At 51.9% G+C, this 22,431-nt stretch overlaps 1 protein-coding gene across 4 annotated transcripts; it reads right to left on the reverse strand.

Annotated features, from left to right (window-relative positions):
- Positions 1 to 337: 337 nt before the first annotated feature.
- On the reverse strand, positions 338 to 22,431 carry itgb5 (integrin, beta 5). Of its 4 annotated transcripts, none has more exons than XR_013935904.1 (17): positions 21,939 to 22,137; positions 21,272 to 21,357; positions 20,880 to 21,084; positions 19,802 to 20,051; positions 16,229 to 16,397; positions 14,606 to 14,767; positions 12,546 to 12,641; positions 12,382 to 12,471; positions 9,640 to 9,774; positions 5,683 to 5,857; positions 4,516 to 4,770; positions 2,316 to 2,538; positions 2,128 to 2,228; positions 1,921 to 2,040; positions 1,439 to 1,605; positions 677 to 1,119; positions 342 to 549 (listed from the first exon to the last, which is right to left on the reverse strand). XR_013935904.1 is itself a non-coding variant. In XM_080478414.1 (16 exons), exons 1-16 carry the CDS (start codon positions 22,006 to 22,008, stop codon positions 1,024 to 1,026), a joined length of 2,400 nt encoding a protein of 799 aa, XP_080334540.1. In that variant the 5' UTR covers positions 22,009 to 22,431; the 3' UTR covers positions 338 to 1,023. The 4 variants fall into 4 exon arrangements, 1 of the variants encoding a protein (XP_080334540.1); XR_013935905.1 differs by having other exon boundaries at positions 669 to 1,119; XR_013935906.1 differs by having other exon boundaries at positions 657 to 1,119.

Here is a 22,431-nt window from a genome sequence, read left to right on the forward strand (position 1 = left end):
AGACAGACTTCCTGTCGTCCCGAAGCATGGAGGACGAGCTGCAGACAGACTTCCTGTCGTCCCGAAGCATGGAGGACGAGCTGCAGACAGACTTCTGCTCGCCTGGACAACCATCAACAAACTCAACGTGTGTGATCAACGCTCGCTGATCGGAAACAAACAGAACCCTCTCAGAACCCGAACCGTCCCGAGTCACCACCTGTTTATACGTTTCGTTCTCCTTTCAGAAGTTTCATGTTCACGGTGCTCTGAAGCTAACAGTTTCCATGGTAACGTGCTAGCACCATCAAACATGGATGCTACAGGTGACGAGACGCGGTGAATCAGGAAACCTTCACTTTAGACAGAAGCACTTTTATTGTGTTGCTGCGTGTGAACAGGTACATGAACGTGGATCCAGCTGCAGATGCCGTGCACGCCCCTCGTGCACGAGCACGCCACCTGTACTCGTGCACGTTGCGGCTGAAGATCCTGATTCTTGCTGAGTTTCATTCAGTTTAATTCAAACTGCACAACAATCTCATTTCAGTCCACAATGTTTCTGTATCTCTCACACACACACACACACACACACACACACACACACACACACACACACACACACACACACACACACACACACACACACACACACACACACACACACACACACACACACACACACACACACACACACACACACACACACACACACACACACACACACACACACAAAATGTAAATCTCTACAAAATTCTCTGTGCAAAAAAGTTAAGACGCCCGTAGTTTAGTACCTGTTAGGACCAGAGGGAATTCTGGGTAATTCAGTCTTTGACTGTCCACTCGATGCTAATGCTAATGCTAATGAATCCTCCACCAAAGAAGAAGAAGAAGAAGAAGAAGAAGAAGAAGAAGAAGAGGTCATGGGACGTCTCCGAGGTGTCCCTCGTCCTCTCGCCCCCTCACCAGGGGCGGGGCTTCAGCTCGAGCCCCGTCCCCCGTCAGCTGATTGGACCGGTCCCGCCGAGCCCCGCCCACCCGCCATCAGTGCACGCCGCCGTTGTACGACTTCCCCAGGAGGCTGAAGTCCGTCTCTACGAAGTGCGTGGACACGGGCTGCTTGTACAGCGGGTTGGACGCCTGCGGGAACACGGAGGAGTTGTGACATCATCATTCTGCTCCGGCAGCGCAGGAACAAAACGGCTCGCCGGGCTAATTCTGTTAAAGTCAACGGATATTTTGCACAAACATGGTGCGACTTTTTAAACGTTAAAAGGCCTCGACATGAAGCTAACTGCTAACAGCTAACCGCTAACAGCCATGAAATGATAAAAAACTAAATGGGTGGATTATGTGAGATTAATAAACCGATTCATAAACACTCATCATTGTTAAATGGTAATATTCCCAGTTCCCAGCTGGTAATGTTCCCAGTGTGTTAGCGTTAGCATTAGCTCACCATCTCGTATCGTGCTCGTGAGCGAGCGCTCTGAAATTGTGCGAACTCTCGCCGGTCGTGGACGGTGATGACGAGCTTCCAGGTGGCGAGCAGGACGACGCCCACCAGCAGGATGCTACCAACCACGGCGAGCAGCACCGTGAGGGCGTCAGGACCACCGCCGCACTCTGGAGGGACATTTGTAACCACAGGCTGCTCTTATGTTCTGTAGAGCTAACTGTTAGCTGAATCAATAGCATTATGCTAACTGTTAGCTTTGGAAATTTCATTATTAACATCAGATTATAGAGCATCTTCATCCTATATTATTAGACGATAGAGCATCTTCCTCCCACACAGTGCTACAGCTCAGCTAATCACTACAGGATCTTCATGAGGTAACTACTTCCTTCATACCTGCAGTAACTAGTTCCTTCATACCTGCAGTAACTAGTTACATGAGGCTATAATAGAGTACATGAGTCAGTGTGTTGCTCTCTGACCGGGTTCCTTCAGAGCAGTGAGGACAGAGCGTCCGCTGGCGTGCTCAGAATACGTGAACTTCATCACACAGTCGGTGTCGGTCTTAAAGAGACAGAGCACGGCGCCGGGGTCGTCAGTGTCTGAGGGACAGAGACAGAGTTAGAGACAGACAGACAGACAGACAGACAGAGAGACAGACAGACAGACAGACAGACACACACACACACCGAGTGTCTCCACAGTGATGATCTGGTCTTTACACAGACGCTGACACGTCGAGTTGTCGGCGAGTCGTCCGGAGTTGAAGAGTCGACACTCGATACACTCTCTGAGTGAGGAGGAGGGGCCAGAGGTCAGAGGGTACAACCAAGACCCTGAACACAACTCAACAAACACTGCCAGTACCCCCGGTTACCTCTTGGTGCCGCAGGCGTCGGGGCAGGTGGGGCACTTCTGGCAGGTTTCCCCGAACGCCCCCGGCTGGGTGCACTGGCAGCGGCCGCACACGCAGTGGCCCCGCCCACTGCACGTCTGGCCGGCGTCCGACAGGCAGGACGACGTGTCGGTGGAACAGTTGCAGTTGTCTCCCACGTAGCCGGCGTGACACTTACACTCCCCGCAGTGACACTCCCCGTGACCTGGGGGCAGCAGAGAGCCAATCAGATAAGAGACACACGTCATGTGACTGCACAGGCCGTTACCATGACAACTACTATCTCCATGTCCCCAGTCCGATGAGAGTCCTGTGTCGTCCAGCTGGTTATCTGCCCTGGAATGCCCCAGGGTGGGGCAGAATGAAGGACTGAGGGGCGGAGCTTCAAGATCCCAGCAGTTGCAGATCATCTTTTCCATCAAAAAGTAATAAGATTACATTCTAGACAAGTAACTGAACGATTACAAAGCAACACGAGAGTAACTTCACCAAGTAACTTTTGATCCTAACTGGTAAAGTAACTTTAGTACATCCAGAGAAGTAACTGGTCAGTTACAGAGAAACAGAAGGTTAGCAGCTGTGATGCTAACGTGCGTTAGCGGTCAATAAACGTAGAAAGACAGACGCTAGCGTTGCTCTTAAGGGTTAACGTGTCCAGAAGGCAGAGCCGACCGTCAACCTCACGTTTTATCACATTCTTTATCTGAGGGAGGAACGAACCGGCGGCTGGAGGTCGTGACCTCACTCAGGAATGCAGACAGTGGGTGACGCGGCGGCGCGCGGCGGCGCGCTGCGGCTCACTGAGCGACGCGCAGCAAAGCGTCTGTCACTATGTAGAATGTTGGCGTGTTCATCTGACTCCCTAAACGCTCCACTTCCTGTGGGACTTCCTGTGGGACTTCCTGTGGGACTTCCTGTGGGACTTCCTGTCCTGCATAGCCGACATGCCTGCGCAGACAAATCGGCTAAATACGTCCGAGTTGCTCGCAACACAGATCGTCCCGTTAGCAGCAGCAAAATACATCCATGAAGAACAGAGAGCAGCTGGCTAACCACGCTAACGAAAGCACGTCAGCAGCGCGTCATGCGGTGTAGCGTCTTTTAACGTAGCTTGAGAGGAAGTGCGGTCCGAGCTAAGACGTTTTCCACGTAGCGTTTCCTCTTTTCTCGGCGGTGGTTTCACTTCTTCTCCAGATGTTTGCTCCGGAATCGCATGACCCTTTAGCAATAGCATTAGCATCACTGCTCAGGGACCTTCTGCTGAGTCATGCTAAGAACAACCAGGTTGGCCGATGGTTAGCTTTAGCTACTGGTTGCCATGACAACACAAAGACATGCTCACTGATTTGTTAGTTTAACACACACACACACACACACACACACACACACACACACACACACACACACACACACACACCACACACACACACACACACACGAAAATGCTGAAATATGTGCCTCATTAAACCGTGCAGGCTGAGACAAGCTGTGTGTGTGTGTGTGTGTGTGTGTGTGTGTGTGTGTGTGTGTGTGTGTGTGTGTGTGTGTGTGTGTGTGTGTGTGTGTGTGTGTGTGTGTGTGTGTGTGTGTGTGTGTGTGTGTGTGTGTGTGTGTGTGTGTACTTCCTCAGACAGCCTGCAGGGGGAAACATGGACCTGAAATGAACCTGTGGTCCTCGATGAAACAGACGAAGGAAGGAAGGAAGGAAGGAAGGAAACATTATTTGATTATTGTTTTGAACTTGAATCTTTTCTGATTGAACAAACTTCTTTCTGGAGGAAACAGAAACTCATTGTGCTGCTGCCACCGACACACACACACACACACACACACACACACACACACACACACACACACACACACACACACCAGTACAAAGCCCCTCTGTGGTCTCACGGGGACCCGAGCCAGTTTGGAGCAGCTGAACCCAAACAGAGCCAACCTGGACCCCCCCCCCCCCCCGCGAACACACACACACACACACACACACACACACTCTACAACTTATCTAAGTGGTGGACGTTTAGTTTAGTTTCAGTAATTTAGTTTGAATTGATACTGAAGGTGCGTCCGTCTCTTTGGGCTGACAGGTGGAAGTGATGTCACAGAGACAGGAAGTGATTCATGGTGTCATATGAAGTAGGCGTGGCATCACAGAGACGGGAAATGAGGCGGCCCCTACCTGAGCAGAGGACCCCCTTGTGGCGGGCGCAGGAGAAGTCGTCGCACTGGCAGAATTCTCCGTAGATCTTCCCAAACTCGGACTCGTAGCAGAGGCACTGGTTGCAGCTGCACTCGCCCCGCCCACTGCACACCTGTTTGCCCTCCGCCTCGCGGCAGGCGCTCAGGTACGAGCTGCCGCTGTCGCCCTCCTGACACTCGCAGCGGGCGCCCAGGTAGCCCGGCTCGCAGCGGCACGTCCCGCAGTGGTACATACCTGTGGAGGGGGCGGGGCAGGAGAGCAGGGGGCGGGGCAGGAGAGCAGGGGGCGGGGCAGGAGAGCAGGGAAGAGTTTTTTTTTTTAAAGGGAATATTGGCTGTTTGTGTTTGGAGCTGATGTTCCTGTCGATGAAGCGCCGGAGTGTCAACAACATCATCAGCAGCTCTTCATCGGTCACTGAGTGACAACTGCCCCTGCAGACAAACTGCCCCAGACTGCCCCCTCTGTTGTTGTGTCAGACTGTTTGTTTCTCTATTTTTGGGTTAATTTGTTTGTTCATGTTTTAACCTTTAATTTTGCTGCAGCGTTCTTCCTTTTTTTAATCAGAACTTTTCTTTACACTCTCGTTATAAATGTAGCGTGAGTCAAGCCGATCGGCCAATCAGACGCCGCGGAAAAGTCCAATAAGTGACCAGCCTGAAAACACGCTAGCGCAGATATGCTAACTGAACTACCAAGCTTGTTAGCTTATCGGCTAAGAAAAAACAAGCTAAACTTGAGCGTGAACCAATGAGCCCGCACTGCGTATAAATCGCTATGACTTCAAGCTAACCGATGCTAAGATGGTACCAACATGCTAACTTTTAGCTGCTACGTTTGCTAGCTTCTGTGCAAAGGAATCCAAAAATGTGTCAAACTTGAGCAACTTTTCCAAAAAATGTCAACGTTCAGGATTGTTGGAAATATGCTAACTGGAAAAGACTTGAAGATAGCTTAGCACGCTGTTAGCAGACATGCTAATAACCTCCAGTATGGACACTAGCTAAAAGTTAGATATATTTAACAAAATGCTGACTAGCCTCAAAACTTCTGCGTTGCCGTTTCTGCGACTGTTGCCTTGTTGAAACTTTTTGCATTTGCGTCTCGTCGTTGCGACGTGTAGCCGTGAGAAACGTTAGCTTGACATACCGACGGCGCTGCAGATGCTGCTGTTGGCGTGCGCCGTCTGGCTGCAGCCGCAGTCGCACTGGTAGTCCAGCGCCACCTCCAGGCGGTCCTTGAAGCCCACCGGCTTGATGGTGAAGGTGTGGTCGGCGCCGCGCGGCGGGCAGCTCCTCGCCTCCACGCTCACGTTGAACGACACCTGCAGAGAAACAACTTGTCAAGGACGTCTCAAGATCGGAGACGCCGTCGCTGGCCGACGGTTCAAAACCCTCCCAGGCTGATTGCTTGTTTCAAGTCAAGACGCAAAACATTCGTAGTGTTTTGAGTCTGTTTCCATGGCAACGGAGGTGGGAGACAAAAGTCAACGGTGTGTGGAGCGTCAACATGACGGACGCAGACTTCAGTGAAAAAAACACCAAAAAACGAATAAAAAAAATAAAAGGTGTCGCAGCTTCAGAAGTTTTAGAAGTTCGACTGCAGAAAACCAAAATGCAAAAGCAATGAGTGCGTGAGAACGAGCCTCAGACGTCTCAGCGTCTCAGACGTCTCAGCGTCTCAGACGTCTCAGACGTCTCAGACGTCTCAGCGTCTCCAGTTCCACTGACATTCCTCCAGAAGAGGAGATTCACCCTCTTCAGTCACGAAACAAAACCTCTGGCAATGAAAGACCACTGAGAGTCACAAGAGAAGACGTGGAACAAACTGAGACGTCAAGTTTTCTGCTGGAAATGACGAAGTTGAAGTGAAGAGATGTTTTGTGTTTTTTCTTCCCTCCGTTCTCGGAGGGTGAAGAAAAGCATGAATGGACGGACGAAGACGACTGGAAGACGACTGGAAGACGAGTGGAAACAGGAAGTGGCCGCTCGGTCACACCGATCAGAAACCCCCTCCAACAATTAAATTAGCGGGACATGTGAGTGCCGGGGAGCCGGCCAATCACGTGGCTGCTCAGATCCGGGGGCGGGGGAGGAGGGGGGGGGGGGTGATTGGTACTGGAGGAGGAGGAGCCTAGCATGGTAGCATGTTGACCTTTAGCGACTCAGACCGCTGATTTGATAAAGAGTTCAGTCAGTCAGAGACTCTTTTACTAAATAACTTTCAGGTGTGATGCTAACGCTACAAGACTCTCATACAGGTTAGCATGTTGTTAGCATACATGCTAACAAGCCAATTGGGGAAGAGAAATGCTCCGCGTCCATGGAAACGGGTAAAAACACAACAAACAGAGGATGACTGAAAGTATGACAACTGGAGAGCTGTGAGCTAGCGCAGAGAAGCTAACTGAACTACCAAGCTAATTAGCCTAATAGCTAAAAAAAAAACAAGAACACAGCTGAACCTAAGCTAACCCTCCATGATTTGAAGCTAAGCTTGTACACCATGCTAACTTCTAGTTAGCGTGTTTGCTGAGGAATATTAAAACTTTATTTTATTACTGTGGAACAAATAAAAACGTAGATTACGTTAAAACTTCTGCTACTTGTGTTTTCAAGACAACTTGTAAGTTTCAGGATGCTAACTACTTTAGCATGCTGTAAACAGACATGCTGGTGACCTCCAGTACGGACGCTGCCTAAAAGTACCACAATTATTCAGTTAGCGATATTTAACGATATGCTAGCGCAGACACGCTAACTAGTATTGTAACTTGTTGTGAATCTTGACTTCATGTCGTCACTTCGTACAAAAATGTTCACGTAAGGTGAGCATGTTTGTGAGCGGCTAGCGTTAGCTTCCAGCGTGTGGCGCGTCGCCGTTCAGTGAATTCTACCGCAAAAATGAAGTTTGTGGTTTTTTTTGTTGAAGAGAAACGGAAACGAGCCGAAAAGGACAAAGAAGCAAAGTGAAGCCGTCGTCACGCGGAAATGATTGGATTCTGATGACGCCTGAAATTCAATTAAACACAAACGAAAAGAAAAAGAGGCGGAAAGAAAGAAAGAAAGAAAGACGGAGAGGAAGTTACTCCTCAATACTTTTACTCCTCGAAAATACTTTTTTACAGCCGAATTCAGTTCAAATATAAAATAAATATGATGCTCATGCTCAGAGACAGAAGCTGCTTCTACTGATGAAAACAGGAAGTATCCCCCCACACCGCAGTAACTGAGTAACTAATCCAAACAAGTAAGCAGTTACTGCTCTGCTGCGGCATGGTGGCGTCCTGGTGTGAAGCTGGAAGCTTCTTTCACCCAGAAGAAAAGAGTGTGTGTGTGTGTGTGTGTGTGTGTGTGTGTGTGTGTGTGTGTGTGTGTGTGTGTGTGTGTGTGTGTGTGTGTGAGGAGAATATAAAGCAGTTCTCAGGGTCTCGGTGAATCAGATTGTTGTTCAGCAGAAACATCAAGAAATTCTCTCACTTTGTGTTTGGAAATATTTCAGTTACAGTTACAGTTACATAGTTACAGCTGCAGTCAAGGCCTATTCATACTGCAGAAGGACAAACATCTGACACTAGGGGGTGCGAGTGAGCAAGCCTCAAAACTCTTTAGCATGTAGCATGTGGGCCGGCTCAGTGACGTGATTGGACATAATCAGCAGGACAGAGTAAAACCAGAACAACATGGCGGCTCAGACACAAACTTCCTCTTTCATCAACTCAAAGTTCATTTGAGGCAAAAAATAAACTGCAGTTAAAAAGTTAAAACGCCGCTTCACATCCTGTCGCTGTATCATCAAACACTGCGAAGGGTGTGGCCTGTGGCGAGGGGTGTGGCCTGTGGCGAGGGGTGTGGCCTGTGGTGAGGGGTGTGGCCTGTGGTGAGGGGTGTGGCCTGTGGTGAGGGGTGTGTGGCCTGTGGTGGGGTGTGGCCTGTGGTGGGTGGTGTGGCCTGTGGTGGAGTGTGGCCTGTGGTGGGGGGTGTGGCCTGTGGTGAGGGGTGTGTGGCCTGTGGTGGGGTGTGGCCTGTGGTGGAGTGTGGCCTGTGGCGAGGGGTGTGGCCTGTGGTGAGGGGTGTGGCCTGTGGTGAGGGGTGTGTGGCCTGTGGTGGGGTGTGGCCTGTGGTGGGTGGTGTGGCCTGTGGTGGAGTGTGGCCTGTGGTGGGGGGTGTGGCCTGTGGTGAGGGGTGTGTGGCCTGTGGTGGGTGGTGTGGCCTGTGGTGGAGTGTGGCCTGTGGCGAGGGGTGTGGCCTGTGGTGAGGGGTGTGGCCTGTGGTGAGGGGTGTGGCCTGTGGTGAGGGGTGTGTGGCCTGTGGTGGGGTGTGGCCTGTGGTGGGTGGTGTGGCCTGTGGTGGAGTGTGGCCTGTGGTGGGGGGTGTGGCCTGTGGTGGAGTGTGTCCTGTGGTGGGTGGTGTGGCCTGTGGTGGGGGTGGCCTGTGGTGGGGGTGTGGCCTGTGATGAGGGGTGTGTGGCCTGTGGTGGGGTGTGTCCTGTGGTGGGTGGTGTGGCCTGTGGTGGAGTGTGGCCTGTGGTGGGGGGTGTGGCCTGTGGTGGAGTGTGGCCTGTGGTGGGGGGTGTGGCCTGTGGTGGAGTGTGGCCTGTGGTGGGGGGTGTGGCCTGTGGTGGAGTGTGGCCTGTGATGAGGGGTGTGTCCTGTGGTGGGGGGTGTGGCCTGTGGTGGGGGTGTGGCCTGTGGTGGAGTGTGGCCTGTGGTGGGGGTGTGGCCTGTGATGAGGGGTGTGTGGCCTGTGGTGGGGTGTGTCCTGTGGTGGGTGGTGTGGCCTGTGGTGGAGTGTGGCCTGTGGTGGGGGGTGTGGCCTGTGGTGGAGTGTGGCCTGTGGTGGGGGGTGTGGCCTGTGGTGGAGTGTGGCCTGTGGTGGGGGGTGTGGCCTGTGGTGGAGTGTGGCCTGTGATGAGGGGTGTGTCCTGTGGTGGGGGGTGTGGCCTGTGGTGGGGGTGTGGCCTGTGGTGGAGTGTGGCCTGTGGTGGGGGTGTGGCCTGTGGTGGGGTGTGGCCTGTGGTGGGGGGTGTGGCCTGTGGTGGGGTGTGGCCTGTGGTGGGGGTGTGGTCTAAGGAGACGTTAGCCGTAGAGCAGAGCGGCAGACTCACCGTGTCGCCGATCTTCAGGTCAACACACTTCCTGAGTCCTGGCAGCGGCTTCCCGTCCTGACAGGTGGCGCTAAAGGACAGACTGAGGTCCTCTGGGTGATCTACCACCGTCAACTCCACCTTAGAGCGGATGTTCTGTAGGAGGCAGCACAGACAGACATTTTAGAGCATCTTCCTCCTCCAACATCAGATTATAGAGCATCTTCCTCCTCCAACATCAGATTATAGAGCATCTTCCTCCTCCAACATCAGATTATAGAGCACTAGTAACTTTCTCCACATCTGATGTCAGGGTGGGAAGAACTGAGCGCGCACACACACACACACACACACACACACACACACACACACACACACACACACACACACACACACACACACACACACACACACACACACACACACACACACACACACACACACACACACACACACACACACACACACACACACGAGATGTGTTCTCTGCCCTCAGTCTGGTCTCACAGGTTCTGACATGTTAAAATTATTTTACTGTGAGATTAAAACTCTTATGTGGCCCCTGAAGCTCCATGTTTCCCCCCTGAAGCTTCATGTTTCCCCCCTGAAGCTCCATGTTTCCCCCCTGCAGCTTCATGTTTCCCCCCTGAAGCTTCATGTTTCCCCCCTGAAGCTCCATGTTTCCCCCCTGAAGCTTCATGTTTCCCCCCTGAAGCTTCATGTTTCCCCCCTGAAGCTTCATGTTTCCCCCCTGCAGCTTCATGTTTCCCCCCTGAAGCTTCATGTTTCCCCCCTGAAGCTTCATGTTTCCCCCCTGAAGCTTCATGTTTCCCCCCTGAAGCTCCATGTTTCCCCCCTGAAGCTTCATGTTTCCCCCCTGAAGCTTCATGTTTCCCCCCTGAAGCTCCATGTTTCCCCCCTGAAGCTCCTCGTTTCCCCCCTGAAGCTTCATGTTTCCCCCCTGAAGCTCCATGTTTCCCCCCTGAAGCTTCATGTTTCCCCCCTGAAGCTCCATGTTTCCCCCCTGAAGCTTCATGTTTCCCCCCTGAAGCTCCATGTTTCCCCCCTGAAGCTTCATGTTTCCCCCCTGAAGCTCCATGTTTCCCCCCTGAAGCTCCATGTTTCCCCCTGAAGCTTCATGTTTCCCCCCTGAAGCTTCATGTTTCCCCCCTGAAGCTTCATGTTTCCCTCCTGAAGCTTCATGTTTCCCTCCTGAAGCTCCATGTTTCCCCCCTGAAGCTCCATGTTTCCCTCCTGAAGCTTCATGTTTCCCCCCTGAAGCTTCATGTTTCCTCCCTGAAGCTTCATGTTTCCCCCCTGAAGCTCCATGTTTCCCCCCTGAAGCTTCATGTTTCCCCCCTGAAGCTCCATGTTTCCCCCCTGAAGCTCCTTGTTTCCCCCCTGAAGCTTCATGTTTCCCCCCTGAAGCTCCTTGTTTCCCCCCTGAAGCTTCATGTTTCCCCCCTGAAGCTCCATGTTTCCCCCCTGAAGCTCCATGTTTCCCCCCTGAAGCTTCATGTTTCCCCCCTGAAGCTCCATGTTTCCCCCCTGAAGCTTCATGTTTCCCCCCTGAAGCTCCATGTTTCCCCCCTGAAGCTTCATGTTTCCCCCCTGAAGCTCCATGTTTCCCTCCTGAAGCTCCATGTTTCCCCCTGAAGCTTCATGTTTCCCCCCTGAAGCTTCATGTTTCCCCCCTGAAGCTTCATGTTTCCCTCCTGAAGCTTCATGTTTCCCTCCTGAAGCTCCATGTTTCCCCCCTGAAGCTCCATGTTTCCCTCCTGAAGCTTCATGTTTCCCCCCTGAAGCTTCATGTTTCCTCCCTGAAGCTTCATGTTTCCCCCCTGAAGCTCCATGTTTCCCTCCTGAAGCTTCATGTTTCCTCCCTGAAGCTTCATGTTGCCCCCCTGAAGCTTCATGTTTCCCTCCCTGAAGCTTCATGTTTCCCCACTGAAGCTTCATGTTTCCCCCCTGAAGCTTCATGTTTCCCCCCTGAAGCTCCATGTTTCCCCCCTGAAGCTCCTTGTTTCCCCCCTGAAGCTCCATGTTTCCCCCCTGAAGCTCCATGTTTCCCCCCTGAAGCTCCTTGTTTCCCCCCTGAAGCTCCATGTTTCCCCCCTGAAGCTTCATGTTTCCCCACTGAAGCTTCATGTTTCCCCACTGAAGCTTCATGTTGCCCTCCTGAAGCTCCTTTTTGCCCCTCTAGCTTGCTGACGCACTAACAGGCAGCTGGAATGTTAATGAAGCTGTGAGTCAAAGCTCCATTCAAGAAGCCGCCCCCACACACACACACACACACACACACACACACACACACACACACACACACACACACACACACACACACACACACACACACACACACACACACACACACACACACACACACAGCTCGTAATGAGGGAAGTGACCCGCCATATCAGCATTCTAATGCTAATCACAGGCTAATGCTAAGAGTACGCTCAGTGAACAGAGAACATTGATCCTCAGTCTAGAAACGGAAGCTAACCGCTCCATGAGCACGCTAATGCTAATGCTATTTCCGAAGGGACACGTTTTACATTGAAGTGTCCTCATGAAAGAGGAGCCAGGCGTCTCTTCACAGGGGACAACAGCCTCAGGTAATGCTAATACTGCAGCTAACAGTTAGCCACATAGCAGGGCGGTTCTTCAGGAACTGGAACTGAGGAGCTCCTTTCCGAAGTCTAACCAGCTACCAACTGAAAGTGGGCGGAGTTGAGGAAGCGCGAGCTGATTGGTTCTCACATTGTAGGCGTTGATGATGAGCTGGATGACGTTCTTGGAGTCCTGGTCCAGGATCTCCACCGTGGTTCCAGGAATCAGCGCAGTGAAGTTCTTCGGACAGAAGCGTCAGCTGGTTAGAATCCAGGGTGAAGAACGTCACGAGGACAGAACACAACAAAAGGTACCTTATAAATAACGTAGAGCCGCTTGGTGACGGCAAAGATGAGGAAGATGTTGTTTTCTGCCAGCTTCTCCCCGAGAAGAGCCAGAGACGGATAGTCCTGAGGAGAGACAGACGTTAGCACGTTAGCACGCTAGCACAGACATTGGAGGGAAAAGGTCAAACAGTGGCGTCCCACAGGGTTCAAGAGCCGCGGTACTTCACCCGTCATGAGACCTCAAATGTTATCGCTGGTTTGTGATCCAAATGTCCACAAATGTTCAGGAGATGTGAGGAGCAAAAATATAGTTCTGCTAGCATCAATGCTAACTTCATTAGCTCCTCAAATCTTCAGTAAAAACTGAAATAAAGGAAAGTGTTGAGACACGCTAGGGGAGCTAGCATCCCTGCTAACGGCCAGAATCTGTGAGTCATTCACTGAGTCAACACTGGAAATCCCTACGTCCATTCAGAGCACCTGAACACACCTCAACACACCTCAACACACAGCTGAACACACACCTGAACTCACACCTGAACACACACCTCAACACACAGCTGAACACACAGCTGAACACACAGCTGAACACACACCTGAACTCACACCTGAACACACACCTCAACACACAGCTGAACACACACCTGAACACACACCTGAACACACACCTCAACACACACCTGAACACACACCTGAACACACAGCTGAACACAGCTGAACACAGCTGAACACACACCTGAACACAGCTGAACACACACCTGAACACACACCTGAACACAGCTGAACAAGCGGCGGCAGAGTTTTGACTCCTCAAGCTCAACAGTTGGAACTTGTAAACTTTCCCATCCTGCTGTTGTTCCTCCTTTAGGATTCCAGCTGTCGTACAGACTGAATGTAGGAATGTTGTAGGAAGATCAAACCAAAACTCAATTGTTGGTCTCATCAGACCTAAAAACCACCGGCTGACACCCCCGACCCAAACCACCGCTCAAAGGTTCAGGGTCACCCGGACAATTTTGTGTTTTCCATGAAAAGTCACACTTCTATTTACACACCAGTTGTACCATAAATAGAAACTATCGTCCAGATGTTGACAAGGTTAGAAATAATCATATTTATTTGAAATAATATTTTTTCCTTCAAACTTTGCTTTGGTCAAAGAATCCTCCGTCTGCAGTAATCCCAGGATTGCAGTACTTTGGCCTTCCAGCTGTTAATTTGTTGAGGTACTCTGGAGGAATGTCACCCGACACTTCTAGAAGCTCCTCCCACAAGTTGGACTGGCTGGACGGACACTTCCTGCGTCCCATACGGTCAAGCTGCTCCCACAGCAGCTCACTGGGGTGTAGCTGTGGTGACGGTGCTGGCCACTCCGTTACAGATAGAACACCAGCTGCCTGCTTCTCCTCTAAATACTCCTCCACCCTCTGGAGGTGCTCTGGCTCATTGTCCTGCTGGACGATGCTTCCAAACCCTCACAGACCGAAGGATAAAAAATATTCCTCTCAAGAAACAATTACTTCATTAATATCTGGGGCTGGACGTTGTGGATCTTTGAAGACTCAGAAGAAAATATATGTTAAATTCCTCTTGCCCCCCCCCCCCCCTCGATGACATCATCATCTGCTGATTGGGAGAACCCCGTTGCACAATTCACACCCAGTAGTGCGCAACAAGATGTCAATCACACTGTGACCAGTTAACCTGCATTTCCTGGCTTTCAAAGTAAAAGCCCACAACTCCTTCAAAACAAATGTGATTGTTTATCGAAAATTACAATAAAAACCTTCAAAATGGATATTTAGGGGTCAGCTAGGCGAGGAGTTAGCTGACTTTCAAAATAAAAGCCCCAAACTCCATCCAAATAAAAGTCCTTGTTCTTGTACGTTGTCCTGAAGCGAAGCAGCTTTTTTTTCTCGCCTGGTTATTTCAGCAAATTAAGTTTATTTTAGCTTCGTAGTTTCTGTTTCAGCTCACTAACTTCTCTCTGCCGCCCCCTGGTGTCTCGTTGGCCGTGTCGTATTCTAGTTAAGGACTTCGCTCATTGGCGACCTGCCAAGTGTAAAGGCTGCAGTTCCCACACTGACCATCTGGGTGGAGGCGCTGTACTCGTTCCTCTGGTCCAGGTGACAGCGGCCGTCGTGCGGCTGCACGAGGCCGCCCAGCCGGCCGTCCAGCGCCAGGTGAGGCACGTCGTCGGTGGCGAACACCAGCAGGTGGTACGCGTCCTTCCTCCACCCGATTTCATCCTGGAACAGGACGGCCACAAAGTAACTAGTTACTTTTCATTCAGCAGTAACTAATGAAGCAGTTCCAAAACTTTACGATGAAATGACTGCAGATTAAAGTTACCGAGTTAATGATAGTGACACGTCTGGTTTACTGCAGGGTTAGCATTAGCATTAGCATCAGCAGTGCTGCCAGCACTGTGTAGGAGGAAGATGCTCTATTAACAGGAGAACTAATCCAAACTAAATATCTGAGATTAACTCAGGCTGGTGAAGTAATATATTACACCTACACACTGAACTGCTGGACAGAGGGGAGGAGTCCTCTGTGTGTGTGTGTGTGTGTGTGTGTGTGTGTGTGTGTGTGTGTGTGTGTGTGTGTGTGTGTGTGTGTGTGTGTGTGTGTGTGTGTGTGTGTGTGTGTGTGGGAGGAGCCTTCAGGTCACTTCATGTCTCATCAGGACGTTTCTGGAAAATTACTGCTCTAATGTTTCTCCCAAACTTTCCACCACCGTCTGGTCGGAGCGCTGCTCTGGATTCAAGCCGTTAATCTGGTTTTCTTTCACTTTCAGAGCCGGAGAGACGTGAAAATACTCCAGATTAACAAGCAGAGTCCAGCCAGATTAACAAACAGAGTCCAGCCAGATTAACAAACAGAGTCCAGCCAGATTAATAAACAGAGTCCAGCCAGATTAACAAACAGAGTCCAGCCAGATTAACAAACAGAGTCCAGCCAGATTAACAAGCAGAGTCCAGCCAGATTAACAAGCAGAGTCCAGCCAGATTAACAAACAGAGTCCAGCCAGATTAACAAACAGAGTCCAGCCAGATTAACAAACAGAGTCCAGCCAGATTAACAAGCAGAGTCCAGCCAGATTAACAAGCAGAGTCCAGCCAGATTAACAAACAGACTACACAAAAGTGACGAGATGGAATGTTTCTATCAGCCAACATCTGAGAATCCCAAAACATTCCTGAAAGATTAACTGATCTGTGATTGGCCAGAATAGAATATAAATAAATGCTCTATAATGTGGAAGTTAGATGAGGAAGATGCTCTATAACCTGGATGTCAGAGGAGGAAGATGCTCTATAACCTGGATGTCAGAGGAGGAAGATGCTCTATAATCTGGATGTCAGCGGAGGAGGATGCTCTATAATCTGGATGTCAGAGGAGGAAGATGCTCTATAATCTGGATGTCAGAGGAGGAAGATGCTCTATAACCTGGATGTCAGAGGAGGGCGATGCTCTATAATCTGGATGTCAGAGGAGGAAGATGCTCTATAATCTGGATGTCAGAGGAGGAAGATGCTCTATAATCTGGATGTCAGAGGAGGAAGATGCTCTATAACCTGGATGTCAGAGGAGGAAGATGCTCTATAATCTGGATGTCAGAGGAGGAAGATGCTCTATAACCTGGATGTCAGAGGAGGGTGCTATATCCATGTGGCCACGCCCCCTGCTGGTGTGGCACAGCTCACCTTGCACACGGCGGCCTGCAGGATGGCGTCGAAGCCGCCCTCCGGTGCGTCTCTGTTCCGTGACACCATCTGCTTCTGCACCTCCTGGTTGAATCGGTCGACTTCGTCCGTCAGCGACAGGATGTGGCGGAACCCGAAGGTCGGGACGCAGTTGGGGAACAGTTTGTACCTGCGCCAGGCAACAGACAGGAAGTCACAGACAGGAAGTCACAGACAGGAAGTCACGTTAACGTCGAATTCTTCTAACCGCCTGGCTGCGAGTGCGACGAGCCGTTTCTACGTACGTCTGCTGCTTCCAGTGTGGTCGTGTCGGAGCGTTCTGCGAATGCTGCAGGTTTTCATGTGGACATGCTAAACTATTGTTGTGTTTAAGGTGTCGTTTCCATGACAACGGAGCTCAGAGCCAATGAAAACACAACTTCTAGACAGCCCTAACCCAACTTCTCCTCTGGTCCTGCACCGCGGCGGGACCAACGGGCTGTTCCAACAACTCGTGAAAACGACATTGTCTTTACTGTTTCTGCCGTTTCCGTGGAAACAGACATCGTTTTATTGCGTAAACACGAAATATTTCTGAAACAAAAAGCGTAGAAAGGATTTTCACTCAAATCAGAAAGAACCTAAAGACTTTAATCGTTCTGGAGTGGGAGCTAACCACCTCACCGCTAGCGTTGTAGCATTAGCATTTGTACCAGCCATTTTTTGTTATGCATTTCTGTGGGGTGTAATACACCAATTCATCCACCAGGGGGTATAATTGCATTGCGAGGGTATTGGCAATGGGTAGGAACTGTTGTAACATCAGGTGTTTCGTGAGGTGAGGTGAGCGCGACGCCGCAACTCCGCTAACAGACGTAAACGTATGAACTTTATTTTGGCGGAACTGTGGAGCACGTGGAAGAAGATTATTAGAAGTCGGACGTAAGTTCAGGTGTTTGCGGCGAGAGTGGCGGTGGAGAGGTGAGAGGTGAGCGGAGAGCGTGGCGGTGGAGAGGTGAGAGGTGAGCGGAGAGCGTGGCGGTGGAGAGGTGAGAGGTGAGCGGAGAGCGTGGCGGTGGAGAGGTGAGAGGTGAGCGGAGAGCGTGGCGGTGGAGAGGTGAGAGGTGAGCGGAGAGCGTGGCGGTGGAGAGGTGAGAGGTGAGCGGAGAGCGTGGTGGTGGAGAGGTGAGCGTGGTGGTGGAGAGGTGAGCGTGGTGGTGGAGAGGTGAGCGGAGAGGTGGAGAGGTGAGCGGAGAGGTGGAGAGGTGAGCGGAGAGCGTGGTGGTGGAGAGGTGAGCAGAGAGGTGGAGAGGTGAGCGGAGAGGTGGAGAGGTGAGCGGAGAGGTGGAGAGGTGAGCGGAGAGGTGGAGAGGTGAGCGGAGAGGAGGAGAGGTGAGCGGAGAGGAGGAGAGGTGAGCGGAGAGGTGGAGAGGTGAGCGGAGAGCGTGGTGGTGGAGAGGTGAGCAGAGAGGTGGAGAGGTGAGCGGAGAGGTGGAGAGGTGAGCGGAGAGGTGGAGAGGTGAGCGGAGAGGTGGAGAGGTGAGCGGAGAGCGTGGTGGTGGAGAGGTGAGCAGAGAGGTGGAGAGGTGAGCGGAGAGGTGAGAGGTGAGCGGAGAGCGTGGTGGTGGAGAGGTGAGCGTGGTGGTGGAGAGGTGAGCGGAGAGGTGGAGAGGTGAGCGGAGAGGTGGAGAGGTGAGCGGAGAGCGTGGTGGTGGAGAGGTGAGCAGAGAGGTGGAGAGGTGAGCGGAGAGGTGGAGAGGGTGAGCGGAGAGGTGGAGAGGTGAGCGGAGAGGTGGAGAGGTGAGCGGAGAGGAGGAGAGGTGAGCGGAGAGGAGGAGAGGTGAGCGGAGAGGTGGAGAGGTGAGCGGAGAGCGTGGTGGTGGAGAGGTGAGCAGAGAGGTGGAGAGGTGAGCGGAGAGGTGGAGAGGTGAGCGGAGAGGTGGAGAGGTGAGCGGAGAGGTGGAGAGGTGAGCGGAGAGGAGGAGAGGTGAGCGGAGAGGTGGAGAGGTGAGCGGAGAGGTGGAGAGGTGAGCGGAGAGGAGGAGAGGTGAGCGGAGAGGTGGAGAGGTGAGCGGAGAGGTGGAGAGGTGAGCGGAGAGGTGGAGAGGTGAGCGGAGAGGAGGAGAGGTGAGCGGAGAGGTGGAGAGGTGAGCGGAGAGGTGGAGAGGTGAGCGTGGTGGTGGAGAGGTGAGCGGAGAGGTGGAGAGGTGAGCGTGGTGGTGGGAGAGGTGAGCGGAGAGGTGGAGAGGTGAGCGTGGCGGTGGAGAGGTGAGCGTTGTGGTGGAGAGGTGAGTGTTGTGGTGGAGAGGTGAGCGTTGTGGTGGAGAGGTGAGCGGAGAGCTGCCGCAGCATCGAAGAAGCTTCTTCTGACCACCAAGAGAAACTGGGTGGACGAAGCTCATGATGCCACTTCGTTCACTGAAACTCGTTTCAGTGAAACTTTTACGTTTGTTTGGTCGGTTTTGAATGAAATCATTTCCTCTTCTGTCCAGAGCATCGACAGAGGGAAGCTGCTCTGTGTGTGTGTGTGTGTGTGTGTGGTGTGTGGTGTGTGTGTGTGTGTGTGTGTGTGTGTGTGTGTGTGTGTGTGTGTGTGTGTGTGTGTGTGTGTGTGTGTGTGTGTGTGTGTGTGTGTGTGTGTGTGTGTGTGTGTGTGTGTGTGTGTGATGACTTCCCATTAAGCTTCACTGTCCAGGACGTAACCTAGATGGGAAGTGATGCGCGAAGAGGGCGATGAGGGGGCGGGGCCTAACCTCCAGGGCAAACATGGTATGCCACAGCGTGTCGTTGCCCCCACCCCCACCCCCACCCCCACCCCCACCCCAGAACAGCTGCCTCCATCAGCTTCATCAAATAATAAAACGCTTCCTCCAGAGTATCGACGCTTTAAATGATTCAGAAACGTGCAGAAATAAAAGCGGAAAACATTCCGACAAAAAACAAACAAACCTGAAATCATAACAGAGACCGAAGCTAACAAGCTAACAAGCTAACAAGCTAACAAGCTAAACAAGCCATGTAGTACCACAGCGCACCAGCAGGTGGTGCAGCGACTTCACCAGGAAGAACCACAAACCGAAAGAACCTCAGGAAGTGAGTGAGCAGGTAATGAGTTAGCCTCGCTAGATAGCCATGCTAACTAGCCTGTCAGGGAGCTACATCACTGTGTGAAACACTGAGCGTTCTCCATGGCAACAGATGCTGATCTCCTCTGATCTCCCCTGATCTCCCCCATCCACTTTGTGTGGGGACATTCTTCAGCACAGTTAGTGGCTAATGTCCCCAAAACCTAAACGGCGGTCCTCCATGAGGACATGTCTTCCCTGAGGACACGTCCCTCCATGAGGACATGTCTTCCCTGAGGAATGTCTTGAGGACATGTCTTCCATGAGGACATGTCTTCCCTGAACATTTCATGTCCTTCAGGAGAGTTTTGGTGAAAAGTTGGTCAAGTAGCTACAAACCAACCAGTAACTAAATTCGCGCAGACGAAAACATAACGTTCTCATCCAACTTTCGCTGATGAAGGTAATCAGATTACTGGTGCTCCCTGGATGTTTAACTTCAGAGCCCGGGTCTGCAGGGTCCACCTACCCGTTGCAGGGGTTCTCCTGGTACTTGGGCGCCGTGTAGGAGAAGGGCGACATGTTCTTGTCCACGAAGGAACCGAAGCCCAGCCGGAAGTTGCTGGTCAGTTTGCCCATCTCGTGGGCCAGCTTGGTTCCTAGGTTCCTGATGGTGTCCAGGTCGTCCTTCATGGACAGGGACAGGTCCATCAGGTAGTACAGGTCCACCGGGTAGTCCTCCACCTGCCGCACCTGCAGGCTGAACCAGGTCTGGTCTCCTGCTCCAACACAGGGGACACGGTCAACATCTGTCCAACATCTGGACACAACCTTCTGTCTACACTGCTTTCAACCAAACGTCCGTCCGGTTCTGGTTCTGAGGCTCGTTCACACGGCAACCATTTCAAGTGAAAACGCAAAACTGTCATAGCGTTTCGGGAGTCTGTTTCCACGGCAACGGAGCTCTCAAGGTGGAACTTTTGGAAAAGGCTCAGACGCCATCCCGAGTGGGCGGAGCCACTGCTACTGCGCCACAGTAACTAGTAGTTCTGCACATGCTCAGTAGAGACAACCAGAACAAAGTTTCCTCTGCGGTGTCATGACTCCCAGGCCATGTTCTCCTGGACTACTTTTATTTTCAGTCACCGTAACAACAATCCAACTTGGTCTGTCCACTAGAACGTTCTAGAGTTCATGTTTAGAGCTTATTGTTCTCTGCTCTGTGTGTGTGTGTGTGTGTGTGTGTGTGTGTGTGTGTGTGTGTGTGTGTGTGTGTGTGTGTGTGTGTGTGTGTGTGTGTGTGTGTGTGTGTGTGTGTGTGTGTGTGTGTGTGTGTGAAAACTAACAACAGCACCAAACTACTGGACCATCATGGAAACTATATCATTTTCACGGTTCCAGCTGTTTCCATGGAAACGGACATGTTTTTATAAATTGTTTCTGTGTAATCGTGACACTTTTCTTTAACAAACAAAGCATTTCTACTTGAACGGTTGTCGTGGAAACGAGGCCTCGGGTTTTGTTGACTCTGGTTTTTGGTACCGATCTGGTCCAGACTCTGGTCCAGACAGTACGATCTGGTTCAGACTGTAGGACCTGGTCCTCACCCGGGCGCAGGCTCAGGTGGACCCTCTGGGGCATGATCTGGACCACGTCGAAGCTGGACCTGGAGCCCTTCAGGCTCAGAGGCTGGTTCATCAGGACGGAGGCGGAGCTAACAGGGTTCTCTATGAAACGTACGGCACAGCCCCGCCTCTGAAGGTTGGACAGGAAGTCACATCTCGACGTGAGAGTCCGACCTCGACCAAAGTCCTGCAGGAGAGAGAGAGAGAGAGAGAGAGAGAGAGAGAGAGAGAGGAGAGAGAGAGAGAGAGAGAGAGGAGAGAGAGAGAGAGAGAGAGAGAGAGAGAGAGAGAGAGAGAGAGAGAGAGAGAGAGAGAGAGAGCTTCAGACAGACAGGCAGACAGACGGACAGTCAGACAGGAAGTGGGCGTGGCACCTCTTGTGAGCACCAGGCGCAGCTGGGGTGGATCAGCAGACATTCCTCACAGGAGGTGGCGCTGCCGCTCATACACAAGTTGAGACCTGAGAGGAAAGGACACGGTGAGTCTGGTTCAGGTGAGTCTGGCTCAGGTGAGTCTGGTTCAGGTGAGTCTGGTTCAGGTGAGTCTGGCTCAGGTGAGTCTGGCTCAGGTGAGTCTGGTTCAGGCGAGTCTGGTTCAGGCGAGTCTGGCTCAGGCGAGTCTGGTTCAGGCGAGTCTGGTTCAGGCGAGTCTGGCTCAGGTGAGTCTGGTTACACCGCCACGCGTCACAGTGCCAATATTCTGAAAGCCATGTAGTGAGCATGTCGGGCCACTAGAGGGTGCTGCTGCTGTCCAGTAACTGAGCATGTGCAGAACTACTAGTTACTATGGCCATGGTATGAGTTGTAGCAGCGTTGCCATGGAGATGAACATTGTTTTCAAAAAGTTGCTTTGTGAACATGAAAAAACAAAAACGATGTTTTCATTAAAATGTGAAAAACTGCAGAAATTATTACTGGACAGTTTGACATGTTTCCCTACTTCCTGGTTCTGTGTGTGTGTGTGTGTGTGTGTGTGTGTGTGTGTGTGTGTGTGTGCGCGTGTGCGTGTGAGCGCGTTCCGGCCCGGTGTTTTGTCGCTTACCTCCGGCGGCGCGCAGCAGGAGCGCGCACAGCGCGGCGCGCCACGTCCACGTCTGCAGGAGGATCCACATGTTTTTTGTGTGTGTGTGTGTGGTGTGTGTGTGTGGTGTGTGTGTGTGTGTGTGTGTGTGTGTGTGTGTGTGTGTGTGTGTGTGTGTGTGTGTGTGTGTGTGTGTGTGTGTGTTGGTCAAGCAGCCATCAGGAGCTTCGGTTCTTCTCCGGTTCCTCTCAGCCCCGCTGACGCGCGTGTCGCGGGGACTGAGTGTTTTCCATCGCCCGCGGCCTGTTGCTCCGGTTTCTGTCCTCAGACTGTGGAGTCCTCCGGGTGCTCCGGTTCCTCCCGGTTCCTCCCGGTTCCTCCCGGTCGTTCCGCTCAGTCCCCCCGCGGCTGTCAACGACCCGCAGCCCGGCCAGTGACGCTCATGACCCGGTGACAGAAAGAAGAACCACGAACAACAACAGACTGAGTCCGCGGCGCTGCGCTTCTGTCGGTG

The sequence above is a fragment of the Lipophrys pholis genome, assembly GCF_963383615.2.
Source record: "Lipophrys pholis genome assembly, chromosome: 13".
Taxonomy (NCBI): domain Eukaryota; kingdom Metazoa; phylum Chordata; class Actinopteri; order Blenniiformes; family Blenniidae; genus Lipophrys; species Lipophrys pholis.

Coding starts and splice junctions, on each gene's coding strand:
- itgb5 (XM_080478414.1), bottom strand. CDS start 22,008: ATGTGGATCCTCCTGCAGACGTGGACGTGGCGCGCCGCGCTGTGCGCG. Junction 4,771..5,682: donor CAGCATCTGCAGCGCCGTCG/GTATGTCAAGCT, acceptor CCCCCTCCACAG/GTATGTACCACTGCGGGACG. Junction 2,539..4,515: donor CAAGGGGGTCCTCTGCTCAG/GTAGGGGCCGCC, acceptor TGCTGCCCCCAG/GTCACGGGGAGTGTCACTGC.